The sequence below is a fragment of the Artemia sp. Qi Xiang Cuo genome, chromosome 20, assembly GCF_049724085.1.
Source record: "Artemia sp. Qi Xiang Cuo chromosome 20, ASM4972408v1, whole genome shotgun sequence".
NCBI classification, from domain to species: domain Eukaryota; kingdom Metazoa; phylum Arthropoda; class Branchiopoda; order Anostraca; family Artemiidae; genus Artemia; species Artemia sp. Qi Xiang Cuo.
In genome coordinates, this window is record NC_142813.1 from 40,776,526 (window position 1) to 40,794,075 (window position 17,550).

The following is a 17,550-nucleotide window of genomic DNA, read 5'->3' on the forward strand; positions in this document are numbered from 1 at the left end:
CTAAGAATATTAAGAAAAATAGAAGAAAAACTTCAAAGAAGCCTTGGATTACTCTGAGTTTACTGAGATCGATAAATAAGAGAATAATTTGTATGAGAAAAAGGTATGTCATCCCTGCAATATAAATGAGCGAATTTATAAGAGTTATTGTAATGCCCTAAACAGACTCCTGCAAAGAGCTAGACAAGGTATTTATAAAATATAATTTGAAAAAGCATCTGGAAATCTGTCGAAAACATGGAATGTGATAAGAAGCACTTTAGGACAATCATCTGGAGGAATCCCCTCAGGAGGAATACCCTTTTTATAAAGGGTATAAATTTATGAATAATTTGGATAATGATATGAAGAAACTAGAAAATTTTAGTGGTTTTAAAGCAAAATTGAAAGAAAAATTATTAAGTAAGTATGAATTCTAGTTTTGTTTGTTTTGGAGGTGACTTGATTTGATTTAATTTAAATTAAGTTGTAATTTCTTGTTGGTTTGTCAGTGCGACCCCACAACATGAATATGGTATGTAGTTGCTGTCCCTATAGTATTAGTATTATTCTTTATTTATTTTTTTCTTTTCTCTCTTTTTTTCTTTCTTTCTTATTATCGTGAATTTAAATGACGTTATATGTATGTATTTTTTTTTTACCTGTTTCACCCCACGTCAACCGTTTGGTTTTGGGAGAATCATTTTGATTTTTGTATTAAAATTTTTTGTCAAAGTTAATTAAATATATATATCACTAAATAAAACAATATATAATAAATCAAAAATATTAACATTTTGATTACTAAATATCAGTATATGTATATTAAACTGACAATGCACATTCATTTGTATTTTTCAGTAAAGTACAAATTTTGTTCTGGTTTTGGGAAGGCATAGGCGTTTTGAGCCCAACTTATGTTAATTTCTGCTTGTTTTGAGTGTAGTTGCTGTCCCAATAGTTGCTGTTTAATACAAAATTTTTTTAACTTGGTTATTTATTGTAATTTCTGTTTGTTTTGAGTTTCATTTATTTATCGATGCTTATTTGTGGTTGTTTCACGCTTTGTAGATAATTTTGTTCGGGTTTCTTTCTTGTTTTGTTAAATGGAGTCCAATACTTTTCTTTGAAAAACTCATTTTGTAGAAAAAGTTTTTTTAATTAATTTATTCTTGTTTTGTATTTGCATAGTCTTTTAATAGAAAAAGAATATAACACTTTAAATTTTTTCGTTTTTTGAAGACTTTATAGTTTGACCTGCTATTTGTATGCTGGAGAAAAATTTTCAGCAATTTTTAACAATATACACCCTTTTAAAAATCTGGACACAAATAGTACTGTTTAATTTAGTTTCATACCTCCTCTAATCGACCTGAAATGGAAAACTTGATACCATTTGCGAAAAAATCTGTTTACTTTCTTTGATAGCTTGGATGCATACTGCTGGGATGCCTTATTGGTAATTAGCATTAACACAGTGCATTTTGATTTAATCTTATGGCAACATTTAGTTTTTAAACATAATGGGCTAATGGGTGGGTGGGAGTGGGATTAGTTACCCTCCAATCAGTTTCGACTATTAAAAAGGGCATCAACCCTTTCTATTTTCAATCAAATGAACCCTTTTCGAATGGCTATCTGAAAATTTTGATTGGATGTGTTGGGGGAAAAGGTGGGCAAGAGAGGGGGGCTAGATGCCCTCAAATCACTTTTGACTAATAAAAAGGGCACTAGACCTTTGAATTTCAAATCGAATGAGCCCCTTTTCAAGTTTCTACAACAAAGATTTCAATAAAAACCTATATGCCCCCAGGGAATAACTTATAACCCTTGCCCTGAAGACTGTGGGGGAAGTGTACTGTTCACAGGTATAATATCCTGAACTTTAACTGCGTGCAAAAAAATGGCTATCCCAAAAATTTGATTGGATGTGTTTTGGAAAATGGTTGGAATTGGAAGGGGTTTTAGTTGCCTTTCAGTTAATTTTGACTTTAAAAAAGGGCACTAGCCATTTCAATTTCTAATTGAATGATCCCTTTTTGAAGTTTCTACAACAACACGTTCTATAAAAACTTTATATGCCCCCAGGGCATAACTTACAACCCTTGTCCTGAGGGCTGCAAGGGGGTTGTCATCCTCAAAGACCTAATTTGCAAAACTTAAAACTATGTTGAATAAAATGGCTATCTCTCAAAATTTTGATGCTTGGGGAAAAGGTGGGCATGAGAGGGGGTTAGTTGCCCTCCAATCACTTTTGACCATTAAAAAGGGCCTAGCCCCTTGAATGTCCAATCAAAAGAGCCCTTTTTGAAGTTTCTATGACAATACTTTCTATAAAAACCTTATATGCCCCCAGGGCATAACTTACAATCCTTGCCCTGAGGGTTGTAGGGGAGTATCCTCCTCAAAAACATAATTTCTATCTGGAAATCAACTATGCTCAACAAAATGGCTATCTCAAAATTGTGATTGGATGTGTTTGGGGGAATGATGGGTGTGTGGGGGCTAGTTGCCCTCCAATCCCTTTCAACTATTAAAAATACAAATACATTCTTAGACCACACTGTGAGTATCTATTCTGTCTTTGTACAGGAAACTTCAAAAGGTTAGATTCTCGTTTTTTTTTTTTTTTTGTTCTCTTTTTTGTTTTTGTTTAGCACTGAGGACGACTTGGCGGAGGTCCTTGTCGAGAAATTTGCTTATATTTTGTCTTCTTCATGGTTAGCTGGCTGACAAAATCCTCGTTTTTTCACCCTTTTTGATTTTATTTTTCATTTTGTTACTTTCTCTCTTCTCTGAGTTTCGTTTGTTAACTATTAAAAAGGGCACTAGCCCTTTCAATATCCAATTGAATGAGCCTTTTTTTAAGTTTCTACAACCATGCCTTCTATAAAAACCTTATATGCCCCCAGGGCATAACTTAAAACGCTTTCCCCAAGGGTTGTGGGGGAGTGTCCTCCTCAAAAAGTTATTTTATATCTGGAATCAACTATGCTGAACAAAGTGGTGATCTCAAACTTTTGAATGGATGTGTTTGGGGGACGGATGGGCATGGGGGGGGCAGGGCTAGTGACCCTCCAATCACTTTCCACTATTTAAAATAGCACTAGTCAGTCCAACTTTCAATCGAATGAGCTCTTTTTGAAGTTTATACGACGACTCCTCTGATACAAAGTGCCTGGGTATGGAGAAGAAAAAATAATACATTGTGCCCACATTGTTCTTTACTTAGGCAGCACTATTGTGCTGCCTTTGATGTTCATAAGCTTTCATTGCAAAAATCATGTTTTAAGTTGCTATGTACCTTCTCTAAATCCCAATTCTTTTTAAAATTCTTATTTTGTTGGTCAGGATCATGGAGCCCCTTCTTGCTGGGATCAGCATCTGCACAAACATCAACTAGCCATCTGCACAAACATGGAACACTTCCTTATTTTAATCTGATCTTATTTTATTATATGTGTTTATAGCATGTTTATCAGTGTTTTGCAGTTGATTTAGTTTCCCTTTCTTTTTTTAAATAATACTGTTATTTATTGAAAACCATCTTCATACAAAAAGAAAATGACACAAGCACTTGAAAAACAAAACAAAAAAACTGTACTTTCTAGGATAAATGACAATTAAAAAAAAGAAACAAACAAAAACACCAGAAGAAGAAGAACACCAGGACTTGTAACAACAGTGAAGAAGAAGAGCTGTGACAATGTATCTAGTGTAGAGGGAATTGTTTTTGAGCATGGTTTGGAATCTTTTGATTGTGTTTTTCAATAAGTTTAGCAATAGCTATAGTAGGATTTGCTATATCAAGACTATTAATGAGCTCTGAACTATATGTCCAAATTGGATATCTCAGTGGGGATTTTGTGAAATGGAAGAAAGAAGATCATATTTTCAATTTATCCATATGTGTAAGAATCTTCCAGAAGGGTGTAATGTAGAGGATGTGGGGGAGGACAACAGTGTTGTATAGCATTAACAGATAACAGTGATTAAAATGAAGCTTAGCAGAGACTATGGAAGCATCTGAAGCTGATATACACAGTGTATGATGTGTTCTGTTAAGAGATGATGAGTGTAAGAAATGGTACCTCTTATGGGAATAAACAATTTGGTCAGATGGGTGGATCTTTGAATTTTCAAGTACAATTTCATCATGAAGTGGGCCTTTCCAGTTAAAAAGCATTACATTAGATTTTTCAGCATTGAATTGAAGACCAGATTTTAAGTATTCTGTTTACAGTTTCAAGGGTAAATATTTCAATGTTTATATTATTGACTTACAAATAAAGTGAACATACCACTCAATGCCTTTTTATGCTCTTTGAGAATGAAATAATTGCTTCTCTTGTAAATTCAAATTTAAGCGCTTTTTGAACCCTTGAAAATGACAAAAAAATTCCTAGTTTTTGGATATAAAAAGGCTTAAAACATTGGTATTAAACTTGCTATAAGATTATAAATTGATTTTTTTTAAAGATAAATAATCCACAAGTATTGATTTATCATATTTAAGTTGGATTAAAATGCAAAACAGTTTGTCCATTTTTCTATCTGCCATGGTTCTTCTTTCAGCTTTGATATTTTTTGACATGTTTGTAAAATGGGGGTTTTTAAGTTGCCTAACAGAATAAGAAGAAAACAAGGTAGATTTGTTTTGAATTTTTAATTTAACTTAACTTTGACAAATTAATGTTTATAGTTCACAATCAATAGATTTACAATGGAATAGTAAGTCTGAAACAAATGTTATAATCCATTTTTATATCCAAAAAAATATAGAATATTATTATCTTCAAGGGTACTAAAAGGGCTTAAAATTGAATTAGTAAGAAAAGCAATTATTATAATCAGAAAGAGCATAAAAATGGCATCTAATGGTTAAGTTCACTTTATTTGTAAGTCAATAATATGAACAGCAAAATATTTACCATTTTTGGAATGTTTTGGAAATTTTGTATAAAGTTTGGCTGAGGTTTAAAATGGGTTTAAATTTAGAATTCTGTCACCTGATAAGGAGACATGTTAAGAAAATAATTCTTACTTTAAAATATGCATAATGATCCTAGTTCTTATATTATCCAAGGGGAGAACCTTTATCATCAAGTCTTTCCTCTAAAAATCCTTCTTTTTCCAGCTTAAGAGAAAAAGTTTCCTAAAATCACCATGTTGAGATTCAATGCTTAAGTCTTTTGAAATTGCTGCAAAATAAGTTGTTTTATAGATAGGGTAAGACACCCAGTAGTCGGCCACCTGCCTATTCTTGGACAGAATGTAACTAACAGGGAACCTAGCTCTAGACTAATGTGGTCACTTAGTGGTACTAAACTGGTCACTTAGCAGACTATTTTAATTTTAGACAAAGAAAGAAACAAGTTGAAATTGTTGCTTAGATATATGGATATCTAAGTGACCAGGGAAACCAGCTTTGTCTTTGTATAAAAACTTTCTAAGCACATTAGCCTAGAGCTAGGTTCCCTGTTAGTTACATTCTGTCCGAGAATAGGCAGGTGGCCAACTACTGGGTGTCTTACCCTAGTGTTCATGCCGGTCTTTTTAATACTTTTTTTTTTTTTAATGAGCAGTGGCGCAAAGTCAGAATCAAAATATGAATGCTAAAGACTGGCATGAACGCTATCTATAAAACAACTTATTTGGCGGCAATTTATAGTTGCAATTTCAAAAGACTTAGGCATTGAATCTCAATGCAGTGATTTTAGGAAACTTTCTCTTAAGCTGGAAAAAGAAGGATTTTTAGATTAAAGACTTGATGATAAAGGTTCTCCCCTTGGATAATATATGAACTAGGATCATTATACATATTTTAAAGCAAGAATTGTTTTCTTAACATGCCTCCTTATCAGGTGACAGAATTCTAAATTTATACCATAAAATGTTTCTCAGCATAAATGACTAAGGAGATATTGAGACCAGAAAGAACACAAGATATTTGACACTGGTCTTGAGCTTTGAGGACATAATTATCAAAATACTAAGGTGAGGTAATGGCACCTTGCCTGGCTTCTTTCTTAACTGGTACAGTTCTTTCCAGTGGCCTTGCCATTTCATCTTTCTTAAGAGGGATTTTAAGTTGGACTTATTCTGTTGAACCAAAGAACACTGACAAAATCAAGCCTATTATGAGGTGAGGAATTTGTTCATGTTTTCTAATATGGAGTAGACCAGCTAAACTGATACTGATGAAATTATTGAATTAATTATTTTCTATTACCTTGTATGAAATATGTAGAAATAAGACAATAATAGATAATAAGAAGAATAAGATCACCATGTCACATGTTATTAATTTGAATTCTCAAGCTCGTTAAATCATTGTTGTCAGTTTTTGAACAGAATGTAGGATGTTTTCCGCCGTCTCTTTTCCGGAACAATGAGGCGAATTGCAGACTGGTTGCATACGAAAAAACTAACCAAAATTTAAAAAAAAGGAGACGAAACTTCGATTGTTGTGCTAAGGTATGGGTAAGGTATGGTATAATGGGTAAGGTAAGGTAAGGTATGGCTAAGGTATGTGCTAAGGTATTTTACAAATAAAATAAAATTTTATTTGTAAAATTTAAAGAGTGCTTCCATTTTTTTCCTACCAGATTTTAGTTCATTGTGCTTGTCTTAAATCCAAGAAATATTCAACTTTAACGAAAAAATCTGACAAGATTCCTGCTTCAAGAATGAAGCTTTTCTATAAATTTATTGACGCATTTACTCACTCTTTTCTGTGGGAAGAAGCTTTTGGTGATTCGACATGGATTCTTTTGGCCTTTCCTTTTTCAAGCAGCCACGCAAAAAAATCCTTACAATGATGCAAATGTTTACGTTTGTTTTGTTGTTGACCACGGGACTTACGGGCCAGTCCAATACAGTTTATCTCTGTCTAAGATACTATAATTTCTTTGACCTTGGCAGAAGGAACTCATACCCTGGCTTAGAAACCGGATCAGGGTGAAGATTTCAAAAATGCTTAGGTACCATGAGTAATCATTTAATGAAATCAAAATTATGATCGAAAATCAGACTAATGATGTAAACAATTACGACAGCCTATGGCCATAGTTACGTTTTCGACAAAATAAGAAAAAGGTACCGTTACTACAGCCTTGTAGATAATACAAGACCATAGGGTTACGCCCAAACCAGCTAAGAAAGACTTATGCCAGAAGCATAAGAAAAGTTTTTTTTTTCAGCTTTCGACTTAAGCTTGGCTATTCTTTTTTGTACGAGACGCCTGAAACACTTGAAATATGGTATAAAAGGTGAGTTTTAGGGGAGATACTTTTTTATACTTCGCATAATCTTTAAATCATTCATTGGCTCCTAGTCTAAATAAAAGCTGCAGTTGCACTAGGCTGAATGCACTTGACTTCTGTCACGCTTTTTTCACAGATTTGATTCGCTTTGACAGGGAAGCAACTACCTCTCACATGTATGGAACATCTTTAAAATAGATTTATTTAGGATATAAAGGATCCTTGTTACCGTTATCTGCCAATTAAAATAAGCCAATACTATCTTTCTTCTAAATTATGATGACACACTATAACTCTGAAATTTTTTTGGCAAAAGACTAATGGCACCTATACGCAAGGCTTTCGTAGGGTTAAGGATTTCACCCTACGCAAACATATTAATCCTCAAACAAGAATCACTGCTTGATTTGCTTCGCCAGCTTCTCATGAAACTCACGAGTGCACTCAAATGTGACTTCTACCTTGTGTTCATTTGCTTTTGTACTCCAATCTGACGGCAAGATTTGGAGAAACTCGTGAGCTGTCATCCCCAAGCACAAATCTTAAACTGAGAAGTATTCATTTTCTTTTTTAGGGTTAATAAGAGAGGTTAATTCAACGCAGCACGTCTTTATGAAATTCATGGTTAGTTTTCTCAAAAGTACCTTCATCTCTAATTATATTTTGTGAATGGTTTTCACTTAGGAAAAGAAGATTAAAATATATCAACAGGTCCTGCTCATAGAGCTGGAACTGAAGTTGAATCTGAAGCAATGGATCCTCTAGGCTAAGACTTGCGATGCACTGTCATTTGCGTGATTGGGATCATCTGCTGCTACTCTTTGAAAGTAGCTACTAAGCTCATGCCAATTAGGCCATAGTCGCTCAATTTACATTTGTAGAGACAGTATTGGGGAAAGCACATTCAGGACTAGGGTGTCAGTAACTGCTGCAAATTTGAAATCCGACCGCCTTTTGGCACTCACACTGAAGTGATTATATACAATGTAGCACAAATCTTCATGTTTCTTTGGCAATTGTTTGAAAGCATAAGAAGCAACCAAACAAAATTAATGGCTGCTGCGCTTGACAAAAATATCACAGAGGGGGATTTTAATTTTATTCAGCTCACAACCAAGTTACCACACCAAACACAGTGTTACACGTTTTGATCCAGAGTCCAATCCCGCTGACCCTACGGAATCTTGCCCAACTGATCCTAAATATTTTGATTGTAGTGTAATCGTAGAGCCTGTCTGATCATATTGCTGACCATACTCCGGTACTTTGTTAGATCTCGGATTGGCAACAGTAGCAAGCACACATGTGCAAATGTTCAAAAGTTGTTCCTTCCTCAGACTAGTGGTAACGGGTTTTTGAAAATTATAAACAGAACTTTACACAACTTTGCTAGTTTTAAAATCTAAGAAAATAAATAAATAAAAAAACTACAAAATTAAAAATCGGACAAATATCCGTCAGACATCATTATTATTTATCCGACAAGACGACCAAAAATCCATAAATTCTGAAAAATCTGGCGTACTGGAAGCACTAATTTTAAATTACTTCTTTGTAAATTCTACCTGACAATCCCTACAGTTTTCAATTTGGATGAATTCCCTCAATCTTCAATTTTATCATTAGTGCCGAATCCTAACCCATTATGGGGTACCACCTCCATGTTGAAGATGTGGTAATGAGGTGCGTTGGCAGGTGGCACCGTTCCCCGTCTAATGATGCATGGCAATGGATTTATGGGCTTTGTTGGGCTAACCACCCGGCAAAGCTTCTTTTACCTGGTTATGATTAACAACAAAAAGCCTCGGACTAAACAGCCATTTCGACGACGACCTGTTGCATTCCACCGACCATCCAAACGGACCTGTTTACGGTAGCCCACTGCAATGTACGGGATCTCAGATCTAAGTTTGACCAGTTCCTACATCTAGTGAACTCGGTCAAGCCATCTATCATGTGCATCACTGAGACCAATCTAAACCAAGAAATACACTGCAGTGAGGTTGCCATACAGGGACACACGCTCCTCAGGCGGGATCGAGAGCGCACTGTCGGCGCTAAATACGGAGGAGGAGGTGTCGCTGTTTATGTACAGAGCCATATACCTTATTTATAGACTGAACATACCAGATTCAGCAGGCGAATAAGCTCTGTGGGTTAGGGTGACCCTCCCAAATAAATCCGTGATTGTCGGTACCGTGTATAACCCTCCAACTTACCAGATTACCAGCTACCTTGAAGCCTCCGTCGAATATATTCGGGGCAAGTACGCTAAGTCTGCCATTATCCTTCATGGAAACTTCAACGTCCATCATAGCGTGTGGCTTCGCAGCAAAAATACTGATAAGGAGGGGTTGGACTTGTATGATCTATCTCTCTCTTACGGGATGGAACAACTTGTCGATTTCGACGCGTATCACGGCCCAAACGGATCATTTCATCTTGACCTCTTCCGTACAGATCACCCTGACTCCTTTAAGGTAGACGCTCATGCTTTCACCAGTGACCATGTTGCCGTCGTTGCACGCGGAAACCTACGTATTCCACCTCTAGTAAAGCATGAGCGAACAATCTGGCTATACAAAAGAGGTGATTGGGACGGTTTGAGAAACACTCTTTTTTCTCAGCAATGGAGAACCTTCCTCCTGGAAGGCCCAGAGAAAGCTGCAGATAAGTACCAGCAGGCCACAGTTGACTCTGTCGAAAAGCATATCCCTTCAAAGCGGATTCAGTTGTCCAGTAAGGACAAACCTTGGTTCAACACCCAGTGTAAGAAGACAATCCAAGCAAAGCAAAAGGCACACAAGCGATGGCTACTTTCGAAGAGCGTAGAGGAGAGAACTACATTCATAAATGCGTGCAAAGATGCAGTTCGAGCGATTCGGCAGTCCCGGTTTCAGTATAAAGAAAAATTTGCCACCAAGCTTCAACTTGCTTCGGTAAAGAGTTGGTCGAGAATTGTCAAGGAGGCTTTACCGTCGTCCAAGGGGACCGCAATTCCTTCTCTCCAGACTAACAGGACAGTGGTACAAGATCCACAGGCAAAGGCTGAAGCTCTTGCTAAGGCTTTTGCCGAATTCTCGAATCTAGACGACGACGGTAGAGAAGTGCCAAATTTCTCCGACCGAACCGACACAGTACTGGAACGCGTGAATTTTTCTGCTCCCAAGATCCTTCGCATTCTGCAGCATCTTAATGTGACCAAAGCCACGGGTCCTGACAACATACCAAATGTTGTCCTCAAGTCCCGCAGTGCCAAACTAGCTGGACCCTTGTCATTGCTTTTCCGGCTGTGCTTTCGCTCCGGAACCTTCCCACGAACATGGAAGTCCGCCCTCTAAAGCCAGTCCGCTACTCTAAAGCCAGAAGGCGATCCAACGAGCGTGGGCTCCTACAAGCCTATTAGCCTTCTCTCCTGTGTTGGCAAAGTCTACGAGAGCGTCTCCAATAAAACACTTCATCAGTACCTGGAATCAAATGACCTTCTAGGCGATCGCCAATATGGATTCCGCCGGAAACGCTCAACATTGGACTGCCTAGTGGCCCAGCATAGGGAGTGGATAGAACTTCTGGCAAGTGGATACGACATCAGGCTATTATCCTTCAACATTGCAAAAGCTTTTGACAGAATATGGCACCGTGGCCTGCTAAAGAAACTCTATGTGTATGGTGTTGGTGGATGTCTGTTAAAAGCGATTGAGAGCTTTCTTTCCGATCGTTCACTGTGGGTTGTTCTTGACGGGTTTATTTCCCGCGAATATCCAGTGAAAGCAGGGGTACCCCAGGGCAGTGTCTTGGGACCTACGCTCTTCCTTATCTACATAAACGACATGGGAGACAACCTCGCAAACCCTCTGCATCACTTTGCCGACGATACCACGACACACTCAGCCGTCCCTAAACACGAAGATCCAACACAAGCCTCCCTTTCCCTGCAGATGGATCTTTTTAAAACTAAAAAGTAGTCTGATGCATGGTTGATCAACTTCAATGCATCGAAAACAAAGGAGCTTCTAATTACCCGATCAAAGGTGCCACGTGAACACCCCAGTTTCATCTTCAAAAATGAAGCTATAAAAAGAGTCGACGAGCTTCGTCTACTGGAGATTCATTTCTCCACCGATCTCTCTTGGAACAACCACCTTGATTGGGTGAGAACCTCCTGCGCAAGAAAGCTGGGAGTTACTCTTCGCTGCAAAAACCTTCTTCCATCAAGCTCGATCATCCCACTCTACAAGTCTTGCATCAGACCCATAGCGGAATATGGATGCCCGCTTTATGTTGATGGTCCAAAAACGCTGTTGGCACCAACTCAGAAGATCCAGAATAGGGCAAATAGGGCGGGCTGCGCCTCTACACAAGAATCGCTCCAGACTCTAAATGAAAGGTTTGATGTAGCGTCGATGGCTGTTTTCTACAAGTACATGAATTCGCCTCCCTCAGACGAGCTCTCTCGAATTGTGCCCCCTTTTGTCCAGCCAACAAGGCATACATGAATGCACACAACTCGGTCAAATTACCTATGATATGACATACCAAGAACCGAGTGCTCGAGGAAGAGCTTCCTCCGGCGTTGCACTTCTATCTGGAACGATATTCCTGGGGATATTATTCCTGCAAATCCATCTGTTGACAGCTTCAAAAGAAGGTTCAATAGACATTTAAAACCTCGAGGCCATTGAACGAGGTAAAAGGATAGCGGCATATCAGATACTTCTAAGTACCTGGCGCCGTGAATATTGGAATTTAAAAAAAAAATAAAAAAAAAAAAAAAAAACCCTATTAATTTGGTTCAGAACTTAAATAATTATTTATTTATTTAAGGACTATATAAAATACCTAAATGAAATTGCAAAAGAAAAACGAAATGCTTCAACAAACGAAACAAAGCATTGATTTAAAATAGGCTTAGTAACATAATTGAATAAAATACGCAATAAAAAAACAACAAATATCAAACGTTATTTAAATTGTGGAAAAAGGGAAAAGGTTGTGCATAAAGAAAAATTTTTCAGACGTATGATAAAAATTATCCCTTTTAATCCTAGCTGCTTCCAACGGCTCTTTAATTTTAAATCTCGAAATTAATTCAATGTTGCTAAAACAAATTAGAAAAATAGCAAAAGCGAATTGGAGACAAATTGTAGATTCTAGAATATCGAGCCAAATACCTTTTAATTTTTCTTGAATATTTAAAAATAGCATTGACTGAATCTCAGGCTGAATATGGACCTTTAAAAGTAAATAAATATTATGAGCAGTACTTTCAGCACTTTTCTCTTAAAAAGATACAAAGATGCTATATAAGACTTTAAGAAACAAAAGTTATCCACAGTTTTTTCTTAAGTGAACAAATTAGCAATTTCATTTTATTCATCACATATCTTGGATTTGAAGCGCGAAATCCGGCAATAATCTTGTTCAACTGTTGTTAAAATTGTTGCCAATGTTTTGTTGTTAAAATAGCAGAAACAGACTTTCTATTTTAATTGCTTTAGCTCACTCATCGTTTATGTCATTATCAATTTAAAACAAGTTTTTTAGGAAAACAAAAAGCTCTTTTGAAGAATTATAAAGAATTTTATTCTAGACATTAAAAGATATAATACAATAACAAGCCAAACTTTAAGCAAACAAAATTTACAATAAATACTGCTGCTATTACTGCTACTCTAGGTTCAGGATAACACCAGAAAACCCAAGGCCGACACAGCTACGAATGCTCCCTCTCTACTCCATTCTGTTCAAAGTGCCACTCTTCGCCACGTTTCGTAAATCTACTAGTTTTGGCATCTGCTGAATTATCAACTTTTGGCTATACCGTTGCGTATACGGTTGTTCAAATGAGTATATAAGCCTATTCACTGATTCTGTTCTCAACCTATTGATGCACCTTAGTTTCATTCTTGTTAATTGTCACTACCATGGCTTCTGTTATCCTAATCTGAACTCTCTTAAAACCTATCTTAACAATTTTTGAAATGCAATTAAACATCCTATGCTTTAGTTATTTTTTCTGTTTTCGCCGCATTCACTGTCCTTACTAACAAGACTGCTTAAATGAGTAAAGCTATTGACTTGATCCAATATAATTGCCTATCATCACCTCTTAGTCCTCATTTATTCCTAACTTAAGTGACTTAGTCTTCTTAGCGTTAATTACCAAGTCATTTCAACATAAACAAAGAAAAACGAGCAAAAATGGGGTTTTTAAAGGCCAAATCAAAATACTGACCGAACACAACAAAGCGAATATTTCGAGGGGACAAATGCCTCTCTTTTTCAGCGCGAAACGAAAAAATATAATCAATGAAAGTGCCGAAGAAAAAAAACAATAAAATAAAACGTAGAAAGTCAATATGAATGTGAAAAAACTAAAAAACTAAAAGATGAATCGAATTCAATAAAAGCCAAAAATTATAAGAATTAAAACCAAATACCTAACAAAAATAAAAGTGAGTCATTTACCATTATCCGCGATTCGCAAAAAATCTAAAAATTTGAACCACCATCGACAGACACTAGCGAATAACTGAGAAATAAAAGAAAAACATTCATTCCCTCAAAACAAAACAAACCAACAATTGAATGAGTTGGAGAGCTTTGTCATCGATTCCTGATTTTTAATAATTGCATTCCTTGCAGACACTCTTTGAGACTTAAGGGGTTTTTGACGTGTCTGATTAAGTGATTGGGAAAGTGTTACAAGGTTTATATCTGGGACTACTAAAGTATTGGCTTCTCTTTTGAGAAAACCGAAATACGACTAATTTATTCTTAAATCACCTGAATCCCTGTTCAAAGCTGGACCTAAATGTTGGTATTTATAAATTTCAACAGCTTCTCTGTAGTGCTGGACAAGACCTTTGTCATGCGAAATTAGGCTAGCTTGATTAAATAAAATCGTATGGTCTGGGTTTTCAAAGATATGCTCTGCATGGGCAGATTCAAAATTTTCTGTTTTTTCCGCTTTTTAAGTGTGTTATTAATTGAGGTAGAGTGCTGAGTTAATCTATCCGTAAGTCGCTGATCAGTTGATAACTTCAATTCAAAATCAACGGACTCGGTCGATTCTTCCGATATACCAAAGACCATATGAGAAAGGAATTCTGTAGACACCGGTGTTTTCACCTATCGGGATAGGGTCTTTACCTTGCTAAATTTGAGAACTGATAGTTTTTCTGGGTCTATAGTATATTGTCTTAAATCACATTGCCCTGACATAACACAAAGAAAGAAAAACAAGCAAAAATGGGGTTTTTAAAGGCCAAATGAAAATACTGACAAAACACAACTAATGGGGTTTAAAAACCCCAGTTTTGCTCGTCTTTCTTTCTTTATGTTATGTCAGGCTAATGTGGCTTAAGAAATTATCTAAGTCATTTCAAGCATCTTTAACTCTCAAAACCCCTAAAATGCGTTTAGTTTACAAGCCTTTTGGTCTAAGACACCCAAATCATCGTTTTAGTTTTAGTTCAGAAGAATTTTACCTTCTCATTCAATTTCATGTTCCCATACCTTTGAGTTTTGTTCGCAGACTTTTGACTCAATCCTTCCTACCTGACTAAATAAATTCCAAGTCACTTAATTTCGCCTTCTCTGACCCTTGGTAAATTAGTTTCTGGATTACTTAACACTTTCAGTTTTGATGGTAAAAAATTTTCGGTCAAAATATCAATGTGATAGCTTCCTTTCAACTTCATAACATTCCGTGGTACAATTTTCATTTAAATCGTTGAAACAGTTTTGACCTCAAACAACACAAATGGTTCAACTAGCCCAGACCAAAAGGTAATAGCCCCTTCATAAGTGTACACAAAGGGCTTAAGTTGGCTTACAATCAGACGCCAAGCAATTGTTGGGACCTCAATTTGAATTGATGTTTTGCGCAATCACCGTGCCATTTTGGTTACATTATCGCTTTCAACATTTTGCTATGCTTTCTTATCAACAGGGGTGAATCTCCAGCATTTAATTTTTTTTTTTTTGGGGGGGGGGGGCAAGAAAGGTCCATATCCAGATAGTCAAGGGGTAAGGAATATACAATCAAAGGGGCAACTGCCCCCTTGCCCCCCTCAAATCGACGCCCCTGATTATCAATAAGAGTCAACCTCTCACACAAGCGATCCTAGGCTTATTGCTGCTAAATTATTATATAGGGTAATAACCCTGTGAATGAACAGCGCCTAATCGTCGGCAAATGTTTTGATTCAAGCGTAGTTTTCATAAATATTCACATAAGGTTTCTAATCTTCTATATGATGCAGATAGATGGAATTGGCCGATGATTTGTATTGAACTAGTCAGGATTGGTTGACTACAATCTAGGAAAACTTTTTAACATTTTAGTTTTTCATCCTAGCCTATTTAAATACAATTACTAACCCTTGCCTTGGATTGAATCCTTGATGCAGTCTTTCGACGATTTAGATACTAGAAGAGAGGGGTAAGAAGGTACTGATCTTACATAATTTATTCATGGTTTAATGATCCACTAACGGGTCAATGACACCTTTTTCAAGATCAATCAGGGGCTGTTTCTAAGCCTAGTGACTCTGGGAAGAAGTTTGCACATGCGCACTGAGTACTAACAGGGAATTATTAATCCACGAACGGGTCAAATACACCTCTTTCTAAGCCAATCTAAGTGTATTGATCCACTAGAAGGGACAGGATTTCTGAGAAATTGATTTGCATAATCAACTGGGAATTCTATAATGAGGGGATTTCATTTTTAAATATGGCTTTTCTGGTCTTTAGGTCCGAAAGATAAATTAATATTCTATTTTTAAATATGGCTTCTCTGATCTTTAGGTCTGAGAGTTAAATTAATATTCTATTTTTAAATATGGCTTCTCTGATCTTTAGGTCTGAGAGATAAATTAATATTCTTTCGAAACCTTAAGATTGATTATATTTTACGCAGGGAAGTGGTTTCCTGGGTATTTCAAATGTGACAGCGCAGGGATGCCGAAACAAAGGAACACGCAGGAAATACTTTTAGGGGATTATTTGGGCTAAAACAAATTAATCGGCATTTTAGGGATTATTTGGGTGAAACAGTTTGAGACATTTTAGAGGATGATTTGGGGTGAAACTCTGTGATCGTTACCTTGTCACTGTTACATTCTGAAGATTTTTCAAAGTTCATTTTGGATTTCTTTCGTTGAAATGTAAGAGTTGGATTATTTCAAGAGTGTTTTGTCGTGGTTTACCTTGTCACTGTAACATTCTCTTGATGTTTCAAAGTTCATTTTGGATTTTTTTTTGTTGAAATGTAAGAGTTGGAATATCTCAATAATGTTTCTCGTGGTTTACCTTGTCACTATCACATTCTCTTGTTGTTTGTAAGAGTTGGAATATTTCAGTAGTGTTTTGTCATGGTTTACCTTGTCACTGTTACATTCTCTTGGTTTTTCAAAGTTCATTTTGGATTTCTTTAGTTGAAATCTAGGAGTTGGAACATTTGAGTAGTGTTTCGTCATGGTTTACCTTGTCACTGTTACATTCTGAAGATGTTTCAAAGTTCATTTTGGATTTTTTTTTCCCTTGAAATGTAAGTTCATTTTGGATTTCATTCGTTGAAATATAAGAGTTAGCATATTTCAGTATTGTTTTCTCGTGGTTTACCTTGTAATTGTTATATTTTCTTGATGTTTCAAAGTTCATTTTGGATTTTTTTTTTCGTTGAAATGCAAGAGTTGGATTACGGTATTTCACTAGTGTTTTGTCGTGGCTTACCTTGCCATTGATACATGCTCTTGATGTTTCAAAGTTCATTTTAGATTTTTTTTTTCCGGGAAATGTAAGAGTTGGAATATTTCAGTAGTGTTTGTCGTGGTTTACCTAGTCACTGTTACATTCTCTTGATTTTTCAAAGTTCATTTTGGATTTCTTTCATTGAAATGTAAGAGTTGGAATATTTCAGTAGTAAATTGTCGTGGTTTACGTTGTCACTGTTACGTTCTCTTGATGTTTCAAAGTTCATTTTAGATTTTTTTTGTTGAAATGTAAGAGTTGGATTATTTCAGTAATGTTTTGTCGTGGTTTACCTTTTCACTGTTATATTCTCTTGATGTTTCAAAGTTCATTTTGGATTTCTTTTGTTGTAATGCAAGAGTTGGAATATTTCAGTAGTTTTTTGTCATGGTTTACCTTGTCACTGTTACATTCTGAAGATGTTTCAAATTTCATTTTAGATTTTTTTTTCATTGAAATGTAATAGTTGGAATATTTCAGTAGTGTTTTGTCATGGTTTACCTTGTCACTATTACATTCTCTTGATGCTTCAAAGTTCATTTTAGAT

The 17,550-nt window shown here is 36.1% G+C and overlaps 1 protein-coding gene across 1 annotated transcript in view; it reads right to left on the minus strand.

Annotated features, from left to right (window-relative positions):
• Positions 1–6,290, minus strand: part of S2P (membrane-bound transcription factor site-2 protease) — a 37,978-nt gene extending 31,688 nt beyond the window's left edge. The window contains exon 1 of the mRNA XM_089106471.1: positions 6,212–6,290. Coding sequence (XP_088962597.1) covers positions 6,212–6,271 — 60 coding nt within the window. The 5' untranslated portion in view covers positions 6,272–6,290. The remainder of the gene's footprint in view (positions 1–6,211) is intronic.
• Between the last annotated feature and the right edge of the window lie 11,260 nt (positions 6,291–17,550).